The sequence below is a fragment of the Corticium candelabrum genome, chromosome 10, assembly GCF_963422355.1.
Source record: "Corticium candelabrum chromosome 10, ooCorCand1.1, whole genome shotgun sequence".
NCBI classification, from domain to species: Eukaryota; Metazoa; Porifera; class Homoscleromorpha; order Homosclerophorida; family Plakinidae; genus Corticium; species Corticium candelabrum.
Genome location: NC_085094.1, coordinates 170,199 through 193,805, shown reverse-complemented (window position 1 = coordinate 193,805; position 23,607 = coordinate 170,199). Strand labels below are relative to the sequence as shown.

General features: G+C 41.9%; 2 protein-coding genes across 2 annotated transcripts; one reads left to right on the top strand and one right to left on the bottom strand.

The window, feature by feature from the left end:
* Positions 1-10,171: 10,171 nt before the first annotated feature.
* Positions 10,172-12,586, bottom strand: LOC134185880 (F-box only protein 9-like). Its single transcript, XM_062653764.1, has 5 exons — positions 12,525-12,586; positions 12,374-12,460; positions 12,233-12,290; positions 10,479-10,574; positions 10,172-10,411 (listed from the first exon to the last, which is right to left on the bottom strand). Exons 1-5 carry the CDS (start codon positions 12,528-12,530, stop codon positions 10,377-10,379), a joined length of 282 nt encoding a protein of 93 aa, XP_062509748.1. The 5' UTR covers positions 12,531-12,586; the 3' UTR covers positions 10,172-10,376.
* A 15-nt stretch (positions 12,587-12,601) lies between these two features.
* On the top strand, positions 12,602-23,607 carry LOC134185968 (N-acetylgalactosamine kinase-like). Its single transcript, XM_062653862.1, has 9 exons — positions 12,602-12,679; positions 12,851-12,939; positions 13,008-13,134; positions 13,197-13,275; positions 13,335-13,406; positions 13,466-13,549; positions 21,370-21,428; positions 21,488-21,604; positions 23,484-23,607. Exons 1-9 carry the CDS (start codon positions 12,621-12,623, stop codon positions 23,605-23,607), a joined length of 810 nt encoding a protein of 269 aa, XP_062509846.1. The 5' UTR covers positions 12,602-12,620.

The window sequence follows — 23,607 nt, the reverse complement described above, 5'->3', positions numbered from 1 at the left end:
CAAGTCGCTGTACTTTGCCAACTTCTCAGCATGTTTCTTGCCAATTTTACCATCAGCAGGACAGCTGATATCAATAAGAAGACAAGCGTTTGTCTTCTTATTTCTGGGACAGATGTCTGGACAATTGGCTTGATCTTCTTGGCAGTCGGGATGGTGGTATCCCACATCATAGTAATGTCATCCGTCTCCACAAGCCTATCAGGATAATGCCGGTACCATCTGCTCTCCACTGGCTCCCAGTGAATGATGGAGGCTACCTGACTGTGTCAATCAGTGTAGTCCATCGGTGCCAAAGCACAACAGCCAGCCACAATGTGGTCAACTGTTTCCAGGCCTACACTGCACATGTGGCAAGTAGGACTGACATCACAATGTAAAATCTTGCGCTCAAGTATCAAGTCCAAAAAGATTGGTCTTAAGCAGCAACAACCAGTCCCTCAGTTGCAGTAGGAAGATTCGCTGCCTTTAGCCATCGGTAGGTCTCTTTCATGTCCACAGGCCGTTGCTCAGTGAAACGGCAACACGTACGGTAATGTCTCGCATCTGTTTCAGGCCAAGTAGACTTGACCCGGTTCCAGACAGTTGATGGTGTCCATTTTTCCTACGGTCACTCCAGAGTTGTGTCGAGATAGTCTGCCATTGACAAAGTGTGCAACAGCACACTTGTCCAGACCAAACTTCATCTGGATGTCATCAGAGAAGGTAAGCACCATGTGCAACTACCCATCCAACTGATCAGAGTTTCTGCCATACAGCTTCAGATCATCCATGTAAAGTAGATGACTAATGAGCTGATGTTTGGCAGTCTCACCATGCCCAGTGGTCATCCGGTAGCCGTAACTGGTTCTGTTCAACTCCTTACTCAGAGGATTGAGAGCCATACCGAAGAGAATTGGAGAAAGTGAGTCACCTTGCAAAATACCCCTCCTGATCTGCATAAGCCTTGTCTTGATCGTACTGTTCCCGCAAGAAAGCACCATCGATGTCCTCCAACTCTTCATCACATATGACAAGAACTTGCTCAAAACTGAACTGATCCTATGCATCTGAAGGCATTGGAGCAACCAACTGTGTGGCACGCTGTCATAGGCATTCTGGTAGTCCACCCAAGCCATGCTCAAGTTCGTGTGCCTGGTCTTACAGTCTTCGGTAAGCAGCTTGTTGATCAACAGCTGATCCTTTGCACAAAAAGATCCCTGTCGACAACTCTTCTGCTCTGGAGTCATGAGGCTTCATATTACATGTCACTATGCCCCTCCACGACGGGCAAGTGGCGTCTTTACCCCATCTGGGCGCCTACCAACCCGGCAGGTGAGCCCAGTAGGGTACATGTTTCTGTGTAGTCCACACGGCGATCAATGACTAGCCAATTCAATATAGATTGCAGGCATTACGGTGACCGCAAACATCGACCAGCACTCCTAGTGGATATCAATGACCACCAGGAAAGCACTGAACATCATCGCCAACGGACCGTTTGTCAGACCACAGAAACTCCCCAACAACTGAAACGAGTCATAGTCTCATGGATAAAGCTAGAGAAACATGAGAAAGAATTATTATTATGTGCCGCTATGCCCCTCCATGATGGGCAAGTGGGGTCTTTACCCCATCTGGGCGCCCACCAAACCGGTAGGTAAGCCCAGCAGGGTAAATGTTTCTGTGTAATCCACACGGCAATCAATGACTAGCCAATTCGATATAGATTGCAGGCATTACGATGACCGCAAACTCAATACAGCATGCCTAGTGGATATCAATGACCACCAGGAAAGCACTGAACGTCACCGTCAAAGGACCGTTCTCCAGACCACAGAAACTCCCCAACGACTAAAATGAGTCATAGTCTCATGGATAAAGCTAGAGAAACATGAGAAAGAAAGACAGACAAGTTTCATAATTTCCTGTCGTCACTGGGGTTTGAACCCCCAACCATGGAGTGGTAGCCACTGTCGCTAACCACTAAGCCACAGCAGTGACTATTATTACTATAGTTATTATGTGTCGCTATGCCCCTCCATGATGGGCAAGTGGGGTCTTTACCCCATCTGGGCGCCCACCAACCCGGCAGGTGAGCCCAGCAGGGTACATGTTTCTGTGTAATGCACACAACGATCAATGACTAGCCAATTTAAAATAGATTGCAGGCATTACAGTGACCACAAACTCGATACACCATGCCTAGTGAATATCAATGACCACCAGGAAAGCACTTAACATCATCGTCAATGGACCGTTCGCCTGACCACAGAAACTCTCCAATGACTAAAACGAGTCATAGTCTCATGGATAGAGCTAGAGAAAAATCAAAAAGAAAGACAGACAAGTTTCATAATTTATTGTCATCACTGGGGTTTGAACCACCAAACCATGGAGTGGTAGCCATTGTCACTAACCACTAAGCCACGTTGTTATTATTTGTGTCGTTATGCCCTCCATAATGGGCAAGTGGGATCTTTACCCCCATCTGGGCGCCCACCATCCCGGCAGGTGAGCCCAGCGGGGTACATGTTTCTGTGTAGTCCACATGGCGATCACCGACTAGCCAATTCGATATAGATTGCAGGCATTACGGTGACCGCGAACATCAGGACAGCACACCTAGTGGATATCAATGACCACCAGGAAAGCACTCAACGTCATCGTCAACGGACCGTTCGCCAGACCACAGAAACTCCCCAATGACTGAAACGAGTCATAGTCTCATGAATAAAGCTAGAGAAACATGAGAAAGAAAGACAGACAAGTTTCATAATTTACTGTCGTCACTGGGATTTGAACCCCCAAACCATGGAGTGGTAGCCATTGTCGCTAACCACTAAGCCATGGCAGTAACTTTTTTTATTATTATTATATGTTGTTATGCCCCTCCATGATGAGTGGGTGGGGTCTTTACCCCCATCTGGGCGCCCACCAACCCGGCAGGTGAGCCCAGCAGGGTACATGTTTCTGTGTAGTCCACACGGCGATCAATGACTAGCCAATTCGATATAGATTGCAGGCATTACGGTGACCGCAAACTCGATACAGATGCCTAGTAGATATCAATGACCATCAGGAAAGCACTCAACGTCATCATCAACAGACCGGTCGCCAGACCACAGAAACTCCCCAACGACTGAAACGAGTCATAGTCTCATGGATAAAGCTAGAGAAACATGAGAAAGAAAGACAGACAAGTTTCATAATTTACTGTCGTCACTGGGGTTTGAACCCCCAAACCATTGAGTGGTAGCCATTATTATTATGCGTCGTTATGCCCCTCTATAATGGGCAAGTGGGGTCTTTACCCCATCTGGGCGCCCACCAAACCGGCAGGTGAACCCAGCAGGGTACATGTTTCTGTGTAGTCCACACGGCAATCAATGACTAGCCAATTCGATATAGATTACAGGCATTACGGTGACCGTGAACATCGGGACAGCATGCCTAGTGGATATCAATGACTACCAGGAAAGCACTGAATGTCATCGTCAACGGACCGTTCGCCAGACCACAGAAACTCCCCAACGACTGAAATGAGTCATAGTCTCATGGATAAAGCTAGAAAAACATGAGAAAGAAAGACAGACAAGTTTCATAATTTACTGTTGTCACTGTAAATTATTATTGTTATTATTATTGTTATTATACAAGAGTATGACAACTGGTATGTCCTGTCCTGGAACAGTACACTAAATCCAGAGAAGTCCGGAGATTCCACCTCAACATGTTGGCAAATATGCAATAGCAGTATCCATCATGTGATCAACTGTTTAAACAGATTCTTTACTTTTAGACATGCAGGCCACTTATCTACAGATTAAAATATATACAAATTAAAACTATTTAGATTAATTGGTAAAAAAGAACAATTAACAGCTCTTTGTGCTTATAATATGTACACTTGTACAAGGTTTGGGCATGTGTTGGTGTACAAGACTACATGTGCGACTGTGGTTCTTGCTTGGTAGCCAATATAACACGTTACAACATTGCCTAAGCCTGTAATCGTCTAAACAAACAAAGTGGAATGTCTTCTTGATCATTGATCAGCAACAATGACGCTTCTTTCAAAAGGGCCCCAGTTTTCCATCGTTATCAAGTGCACAGAGTGTAAACAGCAGCGCACAAGGTCATGATATGTTCACACACTTCTACTTGTGATAGATGTAGTTAAAGTTTTCAAGGCTCAGTCATTTATCTGGCCATTAAATACTCTAGGCAAACTCTTTAGCAAGCCAAAAATCTGTCTCATTTCTGGCCATCATAAGTCGGCAACAAGCAGTTTTTCTTTTTCTTTTCATTGGTATTACAACAATCAAATCAGACTAAATATCTGACAACAAACCAGGCAGCAAAGAAGATAATTTCACAACACTGCTGTTCTTTCTTGTACCTGCATGTTGTTCTTGCCCCACAAACCAACAAGTTACACAGTTTTATGTTTGGCCTTACTACAGCTAAAGGGTACTGCAAAAATCAAACATTGCATTTTTCATTAACTAGTGTTCTTAAAGGGGCAGTCTCATGGAAAAACAACCTAGGCTTTAAAATAGGTCTTGATGAGACAATCCAAATGATGTTAGTTACACGTCCCAATTTGCCTCCGTTGTTGAACTAAAAATCATTGCTTAACAACAAGCTAAGAGTGTCTTTCAAATGACGCAATGAGAAACGTTTACTGGTAAGTGGTACTTATGTATCCACTCCAACTTGAGTTTCTAGGCAGAAGAAGCAGCATTGCCTACTGAAACTGCAGTCATGATTCATGCGCAGATCTCTTCTAGACGACAGGATCTAAATTCTTGTGCATTCTACCTACTCGCTACGCAAACATAACAAATGACAGAGAATGTTTACAAGGTATTTACACAAGCTAACGTACGTCATTTAGTTTGTAGTCGCATGTTCTTCTGCTTGCAATACATCCTAGGTATGCTAGTAGTTCATTGCATTGGGTGCATGGGGTGGGTGTTTCTCAAACAAAGAGCGATAGCATAGCTGATTTCATTTGTGCTACTCTGCTGATCGACGCCTGGTAAGAGATGGAGCTCTCACCCTTTCTGTATGAGCCAGAGAGAAATCAGCAAGTCTGACTCTAGCGACGGTAGTCAAGAACAGAAACGGATGTCTGGTACACTTTCCACACTTACCACTAAATGCTTCTCATTTGTTTGGGTGGAAGACACACTTTGTTGACTTTGAAATCAGTGACTTTGTTTATTGCTGAAAGCAATCATTTCTAGTTCAACAACGGAGGCAAATACAAACATAAAACTAACGCCATTCAAATATCTCTTTAAAAGCTATTTTTAAAGCCTAGGTTGTTTTCCGTGGGACTGCCCCTTTAATGTCCATATGCCCCCAAAATAAAATTTTTCTTTTTGAAGTTACATTCTTGAAGATATCAAAGCGCAAAGTTGCTTCCAGTTGTTTATATCCAATATAGTACACGTGTACCCGCCGTGAGGCATTAGCAAGAATGGAAGTAGCTATACCATGTAGGCAATACAAAAAGATAGTACACATCTGGTTGCCTGCTGGCAGCAGTAATGGGCTCAGAAAAAGGGTGGCTTCGAATCGTTTCTCCAATAATGGCAAGATGTGAAGAAATGGGCAGCACGAGGAAACAAACAAAAAATCAGTGGGATGGGCCAACTACAATTTCAGACCCGTGTTGTGCGTATTCTCAGCCGGAATGATTCAAAACGGAGAATGAGGCTTTGGGTTTGGGCTTTACCCAAGCTAAACTGAGACTGAAGCCTAGAGCATCAAGCTGCACTGGCGATTTGTAGTATAGGAAGCCATTGCAATGTGACAATCTGAGAAAGCCAACAAATACAGATAAAGAGAAAGACTATCAAATAGAATAAGAAATGAAGGGTAAGTCTGTACAATTCTAACGATGATAGAGTTGCTTGTAACAATTTTCTACATCAGATACTGCGTGGCATCAAAGAGATCCATGAGCTATGGGTCGTGCTAAGCAATCTCCTGGAGCCTGGCCAGGTGTTTGCAGGAGCACCGACTGCAACACCAACTGTGGTGTGGGCACCCGAAAGTCCCACCGGGACGCCAGTGGCTGATGGACTTTATGACCAGGTATTCATTTATACTCCTGAGTTGAGAGAGGCAATTGCTTGTAAGTTTATTGCCCAAGAAAATTATGCCCTAGCTCGCCATCACTGTGACTTGAGCCTTGCAACCCTGCAGTCCCATCACTGTGACTCTCTAACCAACTGAGCTATCGCACCACACACCTGTAATGACAATGTTGTTGTTGTTATTGGTAGTGGTGGTGTGTTTCTGGTTTGTATGATTACTGTCTGTGTACTTAAATTGTCTTAACAAATAGCAGAATGCAATTACTTTTTCTTTGCTGTTGTCCTCACGCTTTGTTAGAAATGCTCGCACACATACCAGTGTTCTCCCCAGGCATCTCAAGACGTGGCGGGCCGCCACGCCTTGGCTAAATCTTATAAGGACATGCCCATTCCTGCCATCCCTTGGCTAGTGCCACCACGCCTTGACTTATGCCCGCCATGCCTTACTATCTGGTTTACGTTCTTGTATCTACGAATAAAACACCTGTTGTTGTTGTGGAAAGTCCAAAAGCAACGTCATAGCGATCGCTATGTCCAAAATATCCTTATGACGTTGTTTCGAATCCGATCCGACGTCATTTGGTGGCGTATTCGTCCACATTCCAATCCGTATGTGAGTCACACCCTCGGCAGCCGTGCAGTCGTTATTGGTGTGTTGAGAGAACACAAAGTTGTAAGACAAAGTACATCAATATGTTGAATTGTGTTGTTGAAGTGATAGCCCAATTTCTTGTTCTTCTAGTGGCATTTTTGGCACCTACGGAAGCCGATCTGGGAGGCGTTACCCTGCACAGGATGTAAGACAATGCTCTGATTACAGATGCCAAAATGCGCTTGAACGGCATCGGCCCAAAGCCTAAGTTAGTGAAAGCATTGCTCAGGTTAGTGTAGACACATTCGTAGTTTCGAAAACCTTGTAGATCTTGGCGAGCATGCCGATATGCTGCGCACGCGCACGTCTCTACTTCTAGCGTCGATATCGGCATGGAAAATTGTCACCGACTGCTTAGCAAACTTGTCTACTAGTGCTAAGTTACTAACTAAAGCTATAACAATCGATTTTGTGATTTGTATTGGCTTGGAATCTAGTGGGAGACGCAGGTTTTGACATGTATGCAGATTACAAAGTAGCCCCGATGACAAGCGGGGCGATAAAGGGTTGTGTTCTGTCCATGCATAGAAATATTGTACAGCTAACATTTTAGACCAAACACAAGCACCGTATGTTGCTTTAGCACTGCACTGCAAAGCAAGCAAATCCCACTCAGATGACCACGCCCACAAGTGCGTTCCATTTAGCCACGCCTACACCACCACGCCTATGAGATATTCTGGGGAGAACACTGCATACTGTTACATATCATAGAATATCAAGTGCTTATAATAATAAAAAATTAATGTTGATTTACAGATTGTTGTTGGCTTATTGGAATGGAAAATCCACGAGGTCACAAGCTAAACATCAGAAAGAACTATGAGACGCTATAGAGTATCTCAAGTAAAGAAAGCATAACTGTTCTTTAGTAGGAAACCTGCTGCCAATAATTGTGGTTAGTGAAACACACTTGTCTCTTGGCACTCAAAGTGGTATTATTTTGTTTGTAGTTATGAGTGTTGAAACTTCTGAAGGCTGTAATCAACTACATAATACTTCACAAGCTCACACCCATCCTTTTGCAGCAGTTTCAAACATCATCATAATTAGAAATAACCATAAATCATTGGACTCGTTGGAAGATTTCATAATCTTGTTTCCTCTGACCATGGGCAACTGATTCTCAAATTTGATTTGTTTATGAAAAAGGTGAGAAAAAGCCAGTTATATTTAACTTGTGTTCTCTCCAACCCACGTCCAGCACACAGAGTCTTGTAAGTTGATGATATACTGCCATTGTGTAGTATCTCCTGCACAAGGAAGCTCATCTCTTCCACGTTCTAGCAGTATCTAATGTAGAAAATTATCACAAGCAACTCTGTCGTTACAATTCTATAAGACTTACACTTCATTTCTCACGCTTTCTTTCAGCCTGTCTTCTCTTCTGTCTTTGTTGACTTTTTCACATTTTCACATTGCAATGGCTTCCTATACTACAAATCGCCAGCGCAGCTTAATGCTCTAGGCTTCAATCTCTGTTTAGCTTGGGTAAAAGCCCAAACCCAAAGCCTCACAGTAACATTATCCTCCATTTCGAATCACTCCAGCTGAGAATACACACAACACGGGTCTGAATGTGCAGTTGGTCCATTCCACCGATTTCTTGCTTGTTTCCTCTCACTCCGTATTTTTCTTTCACATCTTGGCATTAACGGAGAAGCTAATCAAAGTCACTTTCTTTCTGAGTGCATTACTGCCGCCAGCAGGCAACTAGAAGTGTACTATCTTGTAAGACATTTGTATTGCCTGCATGCATAGTAGCCACTTCCATTCCTGCTAATACGTCACAGGGGGTACGGTATGCCTACTATACCAACCGGAAGCAACTTTTCGCCTCGATACTTTTATGAATGTAACTTCAAAAAGAAAAGTTTTATTTTGGGGCACACTGACATTAAGAACTAATGAAAAATGCAAGAAAATAATTTTTGACTTTTGCACAGTTGGTGGGTTCACACTAAAAATATGCAGCGTCTTGCATCTTCATCCCTTGCATCCAAAGAGCATTCACATTTGAGGTTAGTTTCTGCATTTGTGTAGCTAGAGCGTGCATCTTCTTTGATGATGCGTATTTACATACGGCTTCCGCTACTAAAACTTCGCCTTGTCTAGCCAGCCTCTCCCCCTTTGCAGCACAAGACTATTCCACTACGATTTTGAAGAAGCACTCTGCTCCATTATTGTAAGAGGATGTTGCACATCCCACAGACAGTGGTAGCTCCTCACACGTTCCATAAGAGTTTCAGTTGCTTCGTCCGCCTTTGTTACATATTGACTCAATGTGTGCATGAACGCAAGATGCAAATATCAGATGCAAGAAACAGAACTCGTTCTATATCTTGCGTCAACGCTGTGTCATATTCTGCGTTGTCTTGCATCGCTAATGTGAACCAGGCCTTATTGTGAACAAGGTATATACGTTCAAAGGTTAGTGTAATAGTCGCATAAAAATCTAGTACAATGCCACCATGCATATCTGGCCATAACTTTCACACGCCCTAAAGCGGAATTCCGAGGTCCTATGGTAATGCTGCCAACACACATGTGTTCCTTAGTGTGATGTCTCTTCAGTAATCTAATTATAAGCCTATAGAACATTCTGGAAAGAAGATAGAAATGCAGTGAGCTGATTGACTGAAGAATAGGTGTGGCTAATCGCTGATTGGTCGACATAATTGACTTCGCCTCAAGGATGTTTGCAAGGTGGTCGTAACCATGCAACAGTCACAATTTGCATTACCTGTTCGGGCTGATGCGGAGCGTTCGCGTAGAAGTTGCAAGCGTATTCAAGAATCGGCGGCGGGCTCTATCTGAGTGGAAATGGAGACGGAATATTGGCTTTGCCGACAAACAGCAGGCTCCCCTTTTGAGGACGTCCACTCCACCGCTCTCTGTTTCTTCTGCTGAAGATCCTGCGAAGACTTTTTTGCAACCCCTACGACTTCTATGAACTGCTGGGATGAGGATCCCAACACGGACGAGAGATTCGACAAGCTGATCCGTGACTGGCTCGCTACTCTTCCTCGTCAAGATTGAATGACAAGCTCTAGATGTGAAAAATTTATTGTTTTGTGCTGTCCTTGTAATCTAGGTTGAGTGAACTCAAGTGGTGTTACACATTATATGAAGATTCTGTTGCAACAATTATTTTGTTAGCATTAGAAGTATAGCAATTAGAACAACAACTTGATTGTGTCATAACTCCTTATTGAAAGCTTTTGAAAATTGCCTCGATGATTTTTGCCCGAACGTCTGAATAACGCACTCGTTTACGTTCATTGCCAAGTGTTGCTGTTCAGTGGACAAACATGACCGTAAAAAACACCCTTTCCGGGGACTCTTTCAATGAATATCTGCAAAGCAGAAGCTTTATTTTAAAATCGCCTCGTTGATATTTTAGAAAACAATATAACAAAGCTTTGGACTAAATTTCAGAGTCGTGCATCCTTCTGACAGCAAGAAACGCGACAATATGTTCTAAACGTCGACATCACAGTTCCACAAATGGGAGTCCCTTAGGAAAATCATTTTTGAACAAGAAACTGAATATAGAAACAGATATTTCATTTCTCCTCATTGTCTCCAAATTTCAACACAACTGCAAACGCCAAATTTGAATTACGCGCGTTTGAATTTCAGAACCTCGGATAGCCAGATATGCTTGGTGGCACTGTACCACACAACAAACCACCTAACAATAGTTTTAACAGTGTCCTCTGACCATTACTATGACTCACTTTGCAATGTGCCTGAAAAAGCACAATTTTCATCTTGTGAAACACGGCTCTCGATGTCTGGAACAAGATGAATGGCTTGACGGTAAAAGTGAAGTGCTACACAAAAGGGAATAGTCAAAAAGAACAAATTGACACAACAAAGAACAATGACTCAATGACTCAACTCAGATCAGCTCAGCTTTCCATACTAAAATGCCATAGCCAGCATATTGTGTGACTGCTTGAAAGCGCTAACATTGTGTCAAAGTAATGCGTGTGCGTAGTGTGACCACAGTCTAAGGTAATTGTGCAGCATGCTTGCAAATGTAGATGCTAGCACACCTACTAGTAGTGATCACTTGCTCATTACAAATAACGTATAAGATGAACATTGGCGGGGAATTGATTTTGGCGGATTTTTCAGCGACCGCCAATATAAAATCCGGAATAGATTTGGTCTGAAGGATATGTTGACATCATCAGGCACGTGGATCAGCAATGGTAGGTAGGCCTTGCTTGCCGTCTGTGCCTATGCAGTAGTTGGAGACCATGCAGTAAGTTAGGAAAATGTGAGCCACGAGCACAGCTGTCAATCACAAACACAACAAGACCACTTATGGTTAGACATATATCAACTATCAAACCACTATGTCCAACTGCCAAAATAAAATCCGCCAATATGCTTTGTCCGTCAAATTTCTTATCAAACCGCCAAACTAAAATCCCACCAATGTTTCATCTTATACGGTACAATACTGCACGGAGAATGCATGGACAGCATGTATTTCAGTGTCACTATTTGCTGATGTCTTGTGTTCAAGGTTACCAGATTTGGCAATCTCCTCCAACTGACAAATATTAATTACTATTTAAATTCAATCAATACTATTAATTTGTTAGCCAATATAAAGTTACCCTGCTCATACCTTTGAGAATCCCTAGCTTTATAGAAGATCTTGCCAAACTTGGTGTCTTACTGCTTTTTACATAAACGCACTAGCTAGTTCTCATAGCAAACTACTTGTAGTCAACAATCAGTAAATAGTATTAGCAACAACAAACCAGAAACAATATATGTATGAGTGTATCAACAGGACCATGTTGGCTTCCAGCGATGATAGCAAAAGTTCTTGGACGATTCTCCTATTTGTGCATCCAAAGAGACGGCTGAGGGGTAAGTCACTTACTGTCATATTGACCATCTAAGAGGCTCTCATATATTCCGTCAGTCGCACGAATAATGAACACGAAGCTGGATCCACACCAGGAGAGAACAACTTACCAGAACAAGAGCTGACCATACCAGACTTAAAAAGCCAAGAGGAAGAAGTAGTACAGGACGATGACAATCGAAGTACCCAATTTGGACAAACACTTACAAACAGAAGTACCTCAAGCTGAATCACCTACTGGACTCAGACAATCTAACAGAACAAAGAGACCACCACAGCGTTTAGACTTAATTGTAACTGCAACTATGCAACTGTAGTCTAAGATGTAGTGTATTCAATAGTCCTATATGAACATAGAGGTTGGTGTCAGAGCGGGAAACCGTGTAGTAGATTGGTACATACTAATCAAGTATTTTTATAAATCATATGGAAAATTCATCTGATCTGGCTTGGTTATGAAGTTGCTATAGTGCAAATGCAGTATTTACTAATTCCCTTCAATTAAAAATCTTATTAATTAAAATCAGTCTTGTTATGAAATCCTACATATATTAATTAATATAAAAACATTGACTTCGCCACAGACTAGCTGATGATAATCACCTTCATAATGATTTCCTCTTCTTTCAAAAGCCACGCCTTTCAAAAAGAACTCCCTAGCCTTTCCAGCACAGTAGTATATTAGAGCATCACATACTGTCGTACCTACGCTAATCTTGGAATAAACGTGCATTTTAAATTTACCGTTCGTTCGGCGTCATCGGTAGATCTCTGTTGAAGTTCATCTCTCCACTGTTGTCTAAACTTAGCTAGCTCCTCTGTATCTTCAGACTACAGCGATATATCTCATGTCATACTCACAACAACGTCAAGTCTCAAACAAAATTCTACTTACCTCCATGTGCTCAGCGCAGGCATGAACAACTAACAAATTGTAAAATGCGACAGCACATACGGGAGGTCAGTCTGTTATACGGGAGCTTTGTTCAACATGTCCTATCCGGCAGTTCGAAGACAGCCCATCTCGTCTGATCCTTCTTACTTAAAACGGTGAAATTGTATATATGGTGCCAAGGAGATTGTTCCATCACTAAATATTTTACAATTTTTAGGCTACATAGTGGGTGTATGATGTCTTTAGTAGCGTAGCGGTTAGGTGCATGTTGTTTGAGTTTTAGATTTTCGTTGCTATATTGACTTCACTCAACAGCGTTGTTGCAGGTTTGACACATTGGAAACCTTATTTGTTGCGAAATACAACAGAAAACCAGACTTCTATGCCAGAGCACCGGGCAGAGTGAACATTATCGGTAAAAAATTAAGGAAACAATTGTTTGAGTAATTATTGTGTTAGTTCAATTTCTGTGGTTCATGTGAGGTGAACATATTGACTACATGGGATATGCAGTGCTGCCTATGGCTGTGCAACAAGACATCCTAATTGCGTGCGGAAAAAACGATTCCAACACACTCAATATTGCAAACAGTGATGGCGCCAAGTTTCCGTGTGTATTGTTGCTACAATATGATCTTGAATTCAAGTCATTTGTGTATGTTCTTGTGTTAGGGAATTCCACGCAAACGTCAGTGACTGTGAAATAGAGAAAGGAGGAGCTTGGCACAATTACTTTCTATGTGGTTTTAGGGTGAGCTTTTGTAACTGTGCGTTAATTAATTGCCTGTGTGATCACACTTTAATTAATAGGGAATAGTGGAGCAGCTGGGATTGACAAGTCCTGTAGGAATGGATGTAATCATAGATGGAGATGTTCCAATGGTAATTGAATTAATGCCTAGTGTAAAACATGTACAATTCATGTTGCTTGTTTTATGTAGGCTGCTGGCCTGTCTAGCTCATCTGCGTTAGTCTGCTGTTCTGGTTTGGCTACGATGCATGGAAATGGAGGGCAGTTGACGAAAGTATGAGAGATTGTGAACTTCAATTGAAGTAACTTGTTGGTAGACTCATAACCAGTCTCACCCCCCTTCCGTCATTCCCGGAATGTTCAATCCTCAAGGTGGTGAGCTGGTTTCAGATGCCTCGTTTTGTCACTTATTATGAAGGTTAGGTTCCCAGTTGGCTACTTCTCTAGCAGATACTCTGTCAATATACTGGGCTCCCAATAGACGATATTTGGGGGTGGAGCTTCTAGAGCATGCGCGATCTCGAGGTTAACACTCACCTTTCACCGATCTCGCTGTACACAAAGTCTACATTTCCGGGTCTGCTTCTGAACCGTAGATCATCTTGCTGTTAACTAGGCTTTGTAGGTAAGTTCACTACTTACCATTTTGTGCATCTTGTGAGAGACTTTGCCTGCGTAGAGATGCGTAGGAAGGCATTTCTTGAGTACGGCTTCTTGAGGGTAAGACTGCTGTTCAAGCTGAAGTCACGTGATTCACACTCTGAACAGATATACGTGGAGTGGAAGCACAGACTACTCATTTCGTAGAGATAGATTAGTTTTGGCAAGTAAAATCATGCCACCTGGGAACCCATTTGGGGTAACCAGACATGTAGGCATTCTGCATTGTTTCTGGGCAGTCTAGCTTGCTTCTGTGTATATGTGATTGGCCAAGTCGAAGTTCTTACTGTGATAACTTGCACTCTATAAGTACACTGATGTGGATCAGAGTACAGTACACGTACTCTGTAGTCTGTTTACAATTAGCACTGCCAGTTTACAAGTCCCAGCAACAGTTATGTCTAAACTAACACAACACACACGCACTATTCCATAGCTGTAATGTTAAATCAGAAAGCAGAGGCTGTTCTACCTCATCCGTTGATCAAGACATGTGTATAGTAGTGATGTCAAAAGTGAAGATGTTGATTGTCAAAAATGTCACTATGAGAAAGTAGAGGCTGTTCTACCTCATCCGTTGATCAAGACATGTGTATAGTAGTGATGTCAAAAGTGAAGATGTTGATTGTCAAAAATGTCACTATCAGAAAGCATAGGCTGTTCTACCTCATCCGTTGATCAAGACATGTGTATAGTAGTGATCTCAAAAGTGAAGATGTTGATTGTCAAAAATGTCACTGTGGCACTGAGGCTGATGGTTTACGTCGGATAATTGAACAGCAAGCAAATGAAAGAGTGGAACTTCAAAACAAGATTAGAGTTCTCAAGCAAGACCTTGCATCTGTAGAGTCTGAGTTGCAAGGAAAGGCATTCTCACTCAACACACTTACTGCCAAATGATAAATTCAAGTTATACAGGTTTTGTGTCGAGAAATGTGATTGATACAGTGTGGAGTTCGACTGAAAGCAGCCAAGACAATTACTTTGTATAGCAAACAAAGAATCAGGCCAAGGTACATCAAGTGATGTAAGCTCATGAGCTCATCGCCTTCCAGGAAGAGTTGGATAAGCTAGACAATTTTTACTGACTCTAGTTCGACAAGATACACAGTTTCATAGTTCCACAGTTCAAGAACGCTAGATGGGGTAACAAGTAGTCCGATTCAGCCACACAGTACGTCACGTTCTGTTGCCCCGAATGGGTTCCCTACCGCAAACTCTTCACCTGATAAAACCATCGCTAGGCAATGAGTAGTCTGTCTTTCCACTCCACGTGTATCTGTTCAGAGTGTGAATCAGGTGACTTCAGTTTGAACAGCAGTCTCTTACCCTCAAGAAGCTGTACTCAAGAAATGGCTTACTATGCGTCTCTACGCAGGCAAAGTCTCTCACAAGATGCACGAAATGGTAAGTAGTGAACTTACTTACAAAGCCTAGTCAACGGCAAGATGATCTACGGTTCAGAAGCAGACTCGGAAACGTGGACTTTGTGTACAGCAAGATCGGCGAAAGGTGCATATTACCCTCGAGATTGTGCATGCTCTAGAAACTCCGCCCCCAAATATCGTCTATTAGAGCTAGCTCTAAGTAATCAATACTCTACTGTGGTATTAATAGTTTCCCACTACATGTACCCCCTCTCACTTACACCGACGCGTTGTCTTTTGACATACTGTAGCAAGTGTCATAGACGCAAGCTCTAATACAGTAATTACCCCTTACCTGTGCACTTGACCTCTACTAGATTGTTAGATCACCAGAAGTACACGATGAAGGTTACAACTACAATAGAGAACAGTCACTATGACTAGTAGGGTACCTACAGGCACTAACACAATATTTCATAGTTCTAGACAGCACTAGCATGTAAAGAATGGGTGTTAGAGAGATAGGTTAGTAGAGAGAGAGAGAGGGAGAGAGAGAGTTCTTACTCAGAGCTTGTACGTCTTTCTTTTCGGTCTCTTTGTCTTCTTTAAATGCGCTGAGCTCGAGCTAGCTTGGACTATAACATACATCTATCCAATGGAATCTACTAGTACACGCCCTTCATCAGATCGAAGAGCAATCCAACTCTCCAACTGTAGTCCCTTCTCCAATTGTAGTCGAAAAGTGAGGTTGAATGCTAGTCAGACATCTTGGTAAGAGTTGATCTAAATGTGCACAAATGTGTGCAGGCTGACAGAACACTACTAAATAGGCTGTGAATCAGATTCCGTTCTCACTTCACTAGTCCAGAGAGAAGTAAACGCCTTGCTGCTAACTAACGGGAAGGCTGATGTAGAGCAACATAAGGTTGGCAAACTAGTCTTAGAAGCATTTGGACCAACCAATAAAAGAAAAAGTCAAACACAGATGGAGTATGATCAACAACAAGATGAATCACCAGTAAAGAACGTGTCAACAAACTATTGCAGAACTACAGCACAGAATTAAAGAACTCCAAGAGCAAGTGCTGCAAGACAAAAATATTGTGAAAATGTTCAATCTCCACTTGGATGATATAACAATGAGGTATCAACAGCAATATACAGCATATCAGAAGAAATATGAACAGGCTCAACAGCAACAGCAATGACTTCAAGAGCAACTCCAAGACACTATACTTCAAGCCGAGCTACTGCAGACATCACTTGAAGAACGATTCCAGCAAACTGCATCTTAAGCAAAGCAACAGCAATTGACTCTACTGAAACAACTTGAGAAAAGTCTGCAGCAACAAAGTTTGCTTTATCAACAACTTTGTGTCATTTCTGCAATTCAAGATGAGAAGCGGCAAGTACTCCAGCAAACAATGCTTGTGCCTTGGGACAGAGTTAGGGATGAACTAGATGCTGAGTTAGTTTCTTTGCAAAAAAGTATGGGTATTTTGGCAACAGGTCCAATTGATCATTCAGACAAGCGATTTATAACAGATTTTTCATTTACGACACTTCGAGAACAACTAACACATAATGCACCTCACTTTTCATCACTCCGCTTCTCTATTGGAAGATACTCAGATGAGGGTATGCAATCTCAATTCACACTGAAATAAGTCCCCTACTGTTTGTGCATTATTCATACTCGGCAAAGAAGAGAGCAATCGTGTCAATGGTCTACAGACACTTGTTTGTCTTATGCTAGTTGCAAGAGCAACCAGCAGGCAAGTCTTTACTGACCTTAATTGTCTGTGTGTCATCATATCTTATAGTGAGATCCTCTGCTTTGTAGAGGAATCAGCCGCGGCTATTGAATCAAGTTCTGAGCTGCAACAAGGTGTATGGATTATTGCCTATGATAGGTTCAACTTCCAAAAGAGAGTTGTGCACGAGAGAATAGCAAGACGTAGTGAAGCATGGGATTTTACTAGTCAACTCACCACAAACGTTGTTAACGTTCCTCCTTCAGAGCTACGTTGTACAGCTGCTACTCCACAATGTCTTCAATCAGCCTTGGCACTTCATTATCTACTCTCCACATCTAGTGGCAATGGTTAGTAATTTACATTTTCATAGCTGCCGAATGATATGTAAGAAATTTAATGATCAAGAGATTCAGAAGCTGCCATCATCTATGGCCAAGTGCAAATCCTTGGCACAAACAACATGCTGTCAAGTCAAACATTCATCCAATGCCCCTCATGGATATCAATAGCAGCTATATTGATAAAATGTTGAAATCCTTGCTGATTTTCAGGAAAGACTTGGCATTGATGGGACAATTCAACAATGCTTAGTTGGTGACCAGGCAACATGTGTTATAATACACAGAAGAGTGGCTGAATTTAATCCTATAGACTGGGCTAAGGAAAATCCTGGAGACTTTCATTTTGCCTGGGAATGTCTGAAGGTAATTTTCATTCTGTTTTCGGTTCAACTGACCATCATGGTTCTCTAGCACAGCTTCAAAGTAGCATCAAGCATGCTATTGTAACAAATGATGCCAAAAGATTTCAGCAAGCAGATATATTCTTACAGCATGTACTGGAGGCTCAGGTCACCTCATCTCTCTTTAATTTCCTTAATATCAGTGACAAATCTGAACTGTTGCCTTCTTCATCTGAACAGATCACTTCATCTTGGCTAGACAAAACAGTTAATGAGTTTTACAACATCGTTGTAGCTGCTCCTACAGATGAACTCACTCCAGAAGCTGATCATGTAACTGTTCACAATTTTCACCGTTCTTTCATACATGCTGCACTTATGTACTAAGATCTGAGAGATGCCATATGACATGAAGATGACTCAGGTGCTATTTGTCAGTGATGGATGTGGTTACTTTTTTTCTTGCATCTGGTCAAGAATTATAGCAATGAGGCAGCCAGCCTTTTGGCCAACCTAAAAGCAGATTTCTGTGAGTGGTTGTCATACATTGTAACACACAACAGAACAGTTAACTCAACGGGTATACCAGGATGTTGTAAAGCAATAGATATGGCAGTGGATGTAGCGTTCTTGCCTACACAGTTGTGTGGGAGGGTATGTATATAGTTAATTACTGATTAATTATGTTGTGTTGCCATAATTGGTCAATCTGAGTTGCATTGCCATATGTGGCCATACCTAATTTGCATCTTTCTGGTATTTGACTGAACTGGCGTTTTGGTTTGAGTGAACTAGTCCGGTGAGTTGGATAGTAGTCTGTCGGTGAAAAGGAGAGTTTGAGTGCGGGTGATAATAGAATTCATCATGTTTTGTGCACTCATTACGGTGTCGACCGCTCGTGTCTTCTTGCTGTACCTACATTGCCGCTACTCATCGTCCAGCTCGTGACAGTGGAACACTATACCTGTCATTAAGAATGCACTAAGAGCATCAGGTAGCAACATTACAGAACACCATCTCAAAGTTATCAGTGTGGCATCACAAAGTTTCATGATGCTGCTGCTCTTTGTGACCTGGAAGCGGAGTCCTCAATACATTCAAGCAAACACACAACAACAGAATCACACCCAGACATCAAGCTAATGGTAGCAAGTCTCAGAACATTAAGTAGCTTGCAAAACACCAGGACAAAGCTACCATCAAACAGCAAATTTAGTACTAAACGGTGGATAAGAAAGTTTTTACAGAAACCTGATCTTGAGCTGCATACAACATAAAAATAGAGAATTAGATGACATTCAATTTTAATACTAAGCTAGTTGAAGTCTAATTTCCTATTGCTACGTATGCTCTCCTAAATCTCATTTTGTGTAGCATATGAGTTGATATTAGAATTACAGAAATCAGCTATAAGCCTAAGAAAAATGACAGTCTGACTATACTCGTAAAAGTGAACTTAAGATAGAAATATCATCATTCATGCGAGATGTGTCTGGCAGAACACTGACGAACAGGTCTACTGTTGCTAGTAAGTTCAGTTGAGAGAAGACTGCTAGTAGTTCTAGGAATGTGCAACTCAATCATTTTAAGAATTCTTGAACTGAACTCTTTTGTCACACCCAACAACTCTACGTCTCTTTCTGTACACACTTTTCTGGCATTTTTCACTATATGATATAATTGATTGAAGCATAAAGGTAGCACAGCTTCTAAGCTTCTCATCCTAAAGCCAGAACCCTTAGTTGATTACATATATTGAACAAGAGCTCTCCTCAGTGACTCTTTTTGTACAACAAGCACTCGCCTTGTTCTAACTGGCACAGAAACAGCAGGAAGAGAAGATGGTGTCATCTCTGGATAATATATTCTGGGGCGAGTAGTGCCATTACACACTGAATCGCACAAATCATGCATTTTAATCTTCTCATCTGACTCCAATATGTTTCTTATTATAATGTGTTGGAGACAGAAATTTGCAGCTACCAGCTTCTGTAATCCTCTGTCACATTCTTTCACATCAGCGGCCCTAACAGTAAACCGTACAAGACAACAGTTTGACAGGTCTCTTCCTCTGCGGCCAGACAGTCTGACCCTCTTTTTGGAAGACCGTGTATAATTACTTCCCTTAATGTCAGGAATATCAACGCCAAGGCCAAACACACTGCAAGCCACACTTGACAACTGATAATGTCTACTACGACCAACGGTAGTCATCGTAGCGTTGTACTGACCGACAGCATGTTGTGTCACCGAATTGCAGCTTTGCATCAGATGACTATAGACATCCTACGAGGTATCCTTAGACATGAAAAATATCGAGATTTTAGGAGCATTTTCAAGAGATGTGGCTGATGAAAGATTAGAGCACAACAAGTAGAAGACAGAACTGAGAGATTTGTTAGTCAGTTGTGTAGAAAAGATTGGAACAATCCAATGATCCAGATATCACGCGACATTTACTCATACACAAACAAGAAGTGACCGCTGAGACTACAGACAGTGGAGCTATTGCAGAAAGTGCCACAATAGGAGCAGGAAAGACACAATGAAGGTACTACAGTTCCTTAAATGATGATCTGAAAGTAGATCTCCATTCCTCTACCAGATGAGCCTCATCAACAACAATAAAAGAAATGGATTTCTGCGAAGGTTCCAGCCAATGCTCCTCTCCAAAATGGTGCAGTCACGACATGTAAACTATACAGATACATGCTGTAATAGTATGGTGAACGCACCAGAGTAGACTATCTTACTCAGCTTGTCCTTTTTGGCAAGTGTGTCTGAAACTAGTTGTTCATCCTTCAAGCGAGTAACTCTAGTCACTCTAATACCTTTAGCAACTAAACTTGCAACCTTTCCATCAATAATCGTCCAGGAAATGAAGAATTGTGAGAGAACAAGCGTATTTCTGTTTCTGCCTACCTGATCTTCCGTAAGAGATATCAGAGGGCTTATCACAATCAATGTACCAGGAAAAATAGGAGCAGGAAGAAGATAACACAAGGATTTTCCTCCTGACGGCTTCATACGAACAAAGTCGTCCTTACCAGCTAAGACTTTTCTAGCAGTCTCAGAATGACCAACTTGAAATGAATCAAAGCCAAACACTTCTCCTAAGATGCTCTCCAAACGATGGGAAGCTAAAGCGCTGTTGGATGTTGATATACATTACATCGTAAAACTTTGAAAATGAACCAAAACAGACTGGATTCTGCACAAGTCTCATGACAATAGTAGAGCTAAACCCATGCTGGAACCTTAAAATCCTACTTATAGTTAGAGACATCGAGAATATTTCTCTAAACTTCTTACAGGCCGGCTAGTAGGTCAGAGCTGAAAAACATACCTGCTCTTTGAGACTTTCAAGCTTTGACAACGACTGGAGCACTCTTTATCCGGCTCGAGACCTAAGGGAAAGAAAATAGGCACTTAGCAACTATTACATACTATGAATGTCATTATGTGACCTTGAAATCGTATGCATGACTTAAAATTCCTGCTGCAGTCTGAAACCAGTCTTGCCAAGCTGAGGATTGAACATCTGGGAATGATGAAAGTGGCGCGAGACTGGTCATAAGTCTAACTTGTTGGTGTAGGTGGCATTTTATGTATATGCTTTGTTGTTCAGGTTGAAATAGCAGATGTTTGCACTTGGTGTGAACGCTACATTGGAACAGAAGGTGGAGGGTAAGTGGAAATGGTTATAACTGTTTCAGTATATATGCCAAGTTATGGGGTGCATATAGGATGGATCAGTCAATATCATTCCTAGCAGAGGCAGGACAGGTTTGTGTTAGCAGTTTTCTAACTAGACTAGATAATGATGGCAAATGCCATCGTGTGAGTGACTGTCTTAATAGCATGTACTTTAATCACTGTCTGTCTATACATGCCAGTTTTATATACAGGTCAGTATTCGGCCATTGTGATGTAATATGTTGCATCCTAAAGACCATATTAGAGAGTCGATGCCAGTTTAGAACGCCCATTAGCTATATGCGGGCCATAGTGATGTAGTGTTACTAACAACCAGGCAGGCAATGCCTATGAATTTGTACTAGTTGTACGGTATCTGTATATGGTGGCTCGCGTGGTGAGTAACACATTGCAATGGAGTTTTCTGACCCAACATTGACTATCTACAGTTATATACAGCACAGTGTAGTAAGGATTGATCTTACATAGTAGTGGTGACGTCATCTTAGTGTCTTTCCAACCCATTGAACAATAATGTAGGGAGTGTGGTTTGGAATGTATGTATTTTTATAGGAAGTGTTATTAATTCTAGTTTAACTTGTTTTTGTTCTAGTGCAAAGCACTAGACTTCATAGAGAAATGTAAATGATTTTGTCATTTTGATACTCTGCCTGCGAGGCCTTTGCCAACCATTACAAGAAAAATTAGTAGTTTAGAGACTGAAGTGAAGGTATTGCGATGTAGTCTCTAGCTATAGGCAATCAAATGTGGTCGTATACACTATAATTAGATAGCTATCAGAATAACTTGTTCAGTAATTGCAGCAGATTTCGAATGTCTGCCAGTCAGTTCAATTGTTGTAGAGTAAATTCTATCTGCATGTGTGAGTACGTCGATTCAAGAATGCGCTTTAGTTTGCAGCTGGTTTAGTTATCGAGAACACGCTAAAGGTGTTACGTTCGTGCTCTTGTCCACCGCTCCAAGCCGTCGTTTTCTCTCGTCAATTACGTCGCCATTCTGCAGCGTATGGGAACTGCAAATCGCGTAGTTACTGCTGATTCAAGATCCTGACTTAGAAACTAACAAGGCTTGCACCTGTTAACCGGATATCTTGATAAATTTTGATTGCATAGCACAGACCTTCGAAATGCACTTAGTAACAACTATCTGCTCATAGTAGCAAAAATCAGCATTCAGTAGGATCACACGTGACTTTCAAGCCTTGCTAGATGTTGACGCGGGAAAGTACATGGAATGAATTATTCGATCATGGAATCTGGGGGTGCATACCTCAAGTGCACTGGCATAAGTTTTTTGGCAATGGCAGAGATCATAGTCTATTCGTGACGTCAAAACTAATCAGTATTGCTGGCTGGTGAAAATTCCTAGTTAGAACACTGAGAAGTTGGTTATTTCTCCTTTCTTTTGTTAAAGGAAACTAATACCCCGTTTACACGAGCACTTGTAAGCAGGCCAGCCTGTGCTGGCTCGGTTTCTACGGTACATGTAAATGTGGGCCGAGCTGAACCGAATCGTGCCAGCTTGGCTCGGTGCAAGTACAACGTGTAACCAAATAGCGTTATGGAAAATGAGCCACACGTGCTCATTTTACAAATGGCGTGGAAAGAGACGGAGACTTTGTCTTATCCAATTGTGGAACGATCAAGATGAGCAAGAAATCTAGCTTTTGAACTCCATTGCTGCTACAGTTGCCTGGCGATAGACCTACGTCTCATATAAATAGTACAACGTCTCCTATATGTCCTACGTGTTTATCAATATGACTGTTGTAAAGCCATAGAGAAAAACGCGAGCAACTTGGCTTCTGTCCATTGCAAACGTGAGCTAACACAAGCTGTATCAATCTCAAGTAACTAACACGTAATAACACGCCCATTGTCTCGCTTCTGCGGAATGTGTTGTGTAAACACCGGCTGGAATACTGGACTGTCGCGGCTCGGCTCACTGTGCGTGCTCGTGTAAACGGGGTATAAGTCAGGTTATTCTACGCATTATCTGCTAATTTCAAGATATGATGTGTTGTAGATTTAGAGAAATCCGTACTGAAAAGAAGAAAGAAAAACAAATTATAGCCACACCCCATATATTGATGAACGCTTCTCTTGCTTTATACATTGACTTTGCAATAAGTGACAGGACTTCTATGTAG

Coding starts and splice junctions, on each gene's coding strand:
- LOC134185880 (XM_062653764.1), bottom strand. Junction 10,575..12,232: donor AAGAGGAAATCATTATGAAG/GTGATTATCATC, acceptor CCTTTTGTGTAG/CACTTCACTTTTACCGTCAA. Junction 10,412..10,478: donor TTTTTCAGGCACATTGCAAA/GTGAGTCATAGT, acceptor TGTGTGGTACAG/TGCCACCAAGCATATCTGGC.
- LOC134185968 (XM_062653862.1), top strand. CDS start 12,621: ATGTCCTATCCGGCAGTTCGAAGACAGCCCATCTCGTCTGATCCTTCT. Junction 12,940..13,007: donor GGGCAGAGTGAACATTATCG/GTAAAAAATTAA, acceptor GGTTCATGTGAG/GTGAACATATTGACTACATG. Junction 13,550..21,369: donor ATGGAGGGCAGTTGACGAAA/GTATGAGAGATT, acceptor TTTGTTGTTCAG/GTTGAAATAGCAGATGTTTG.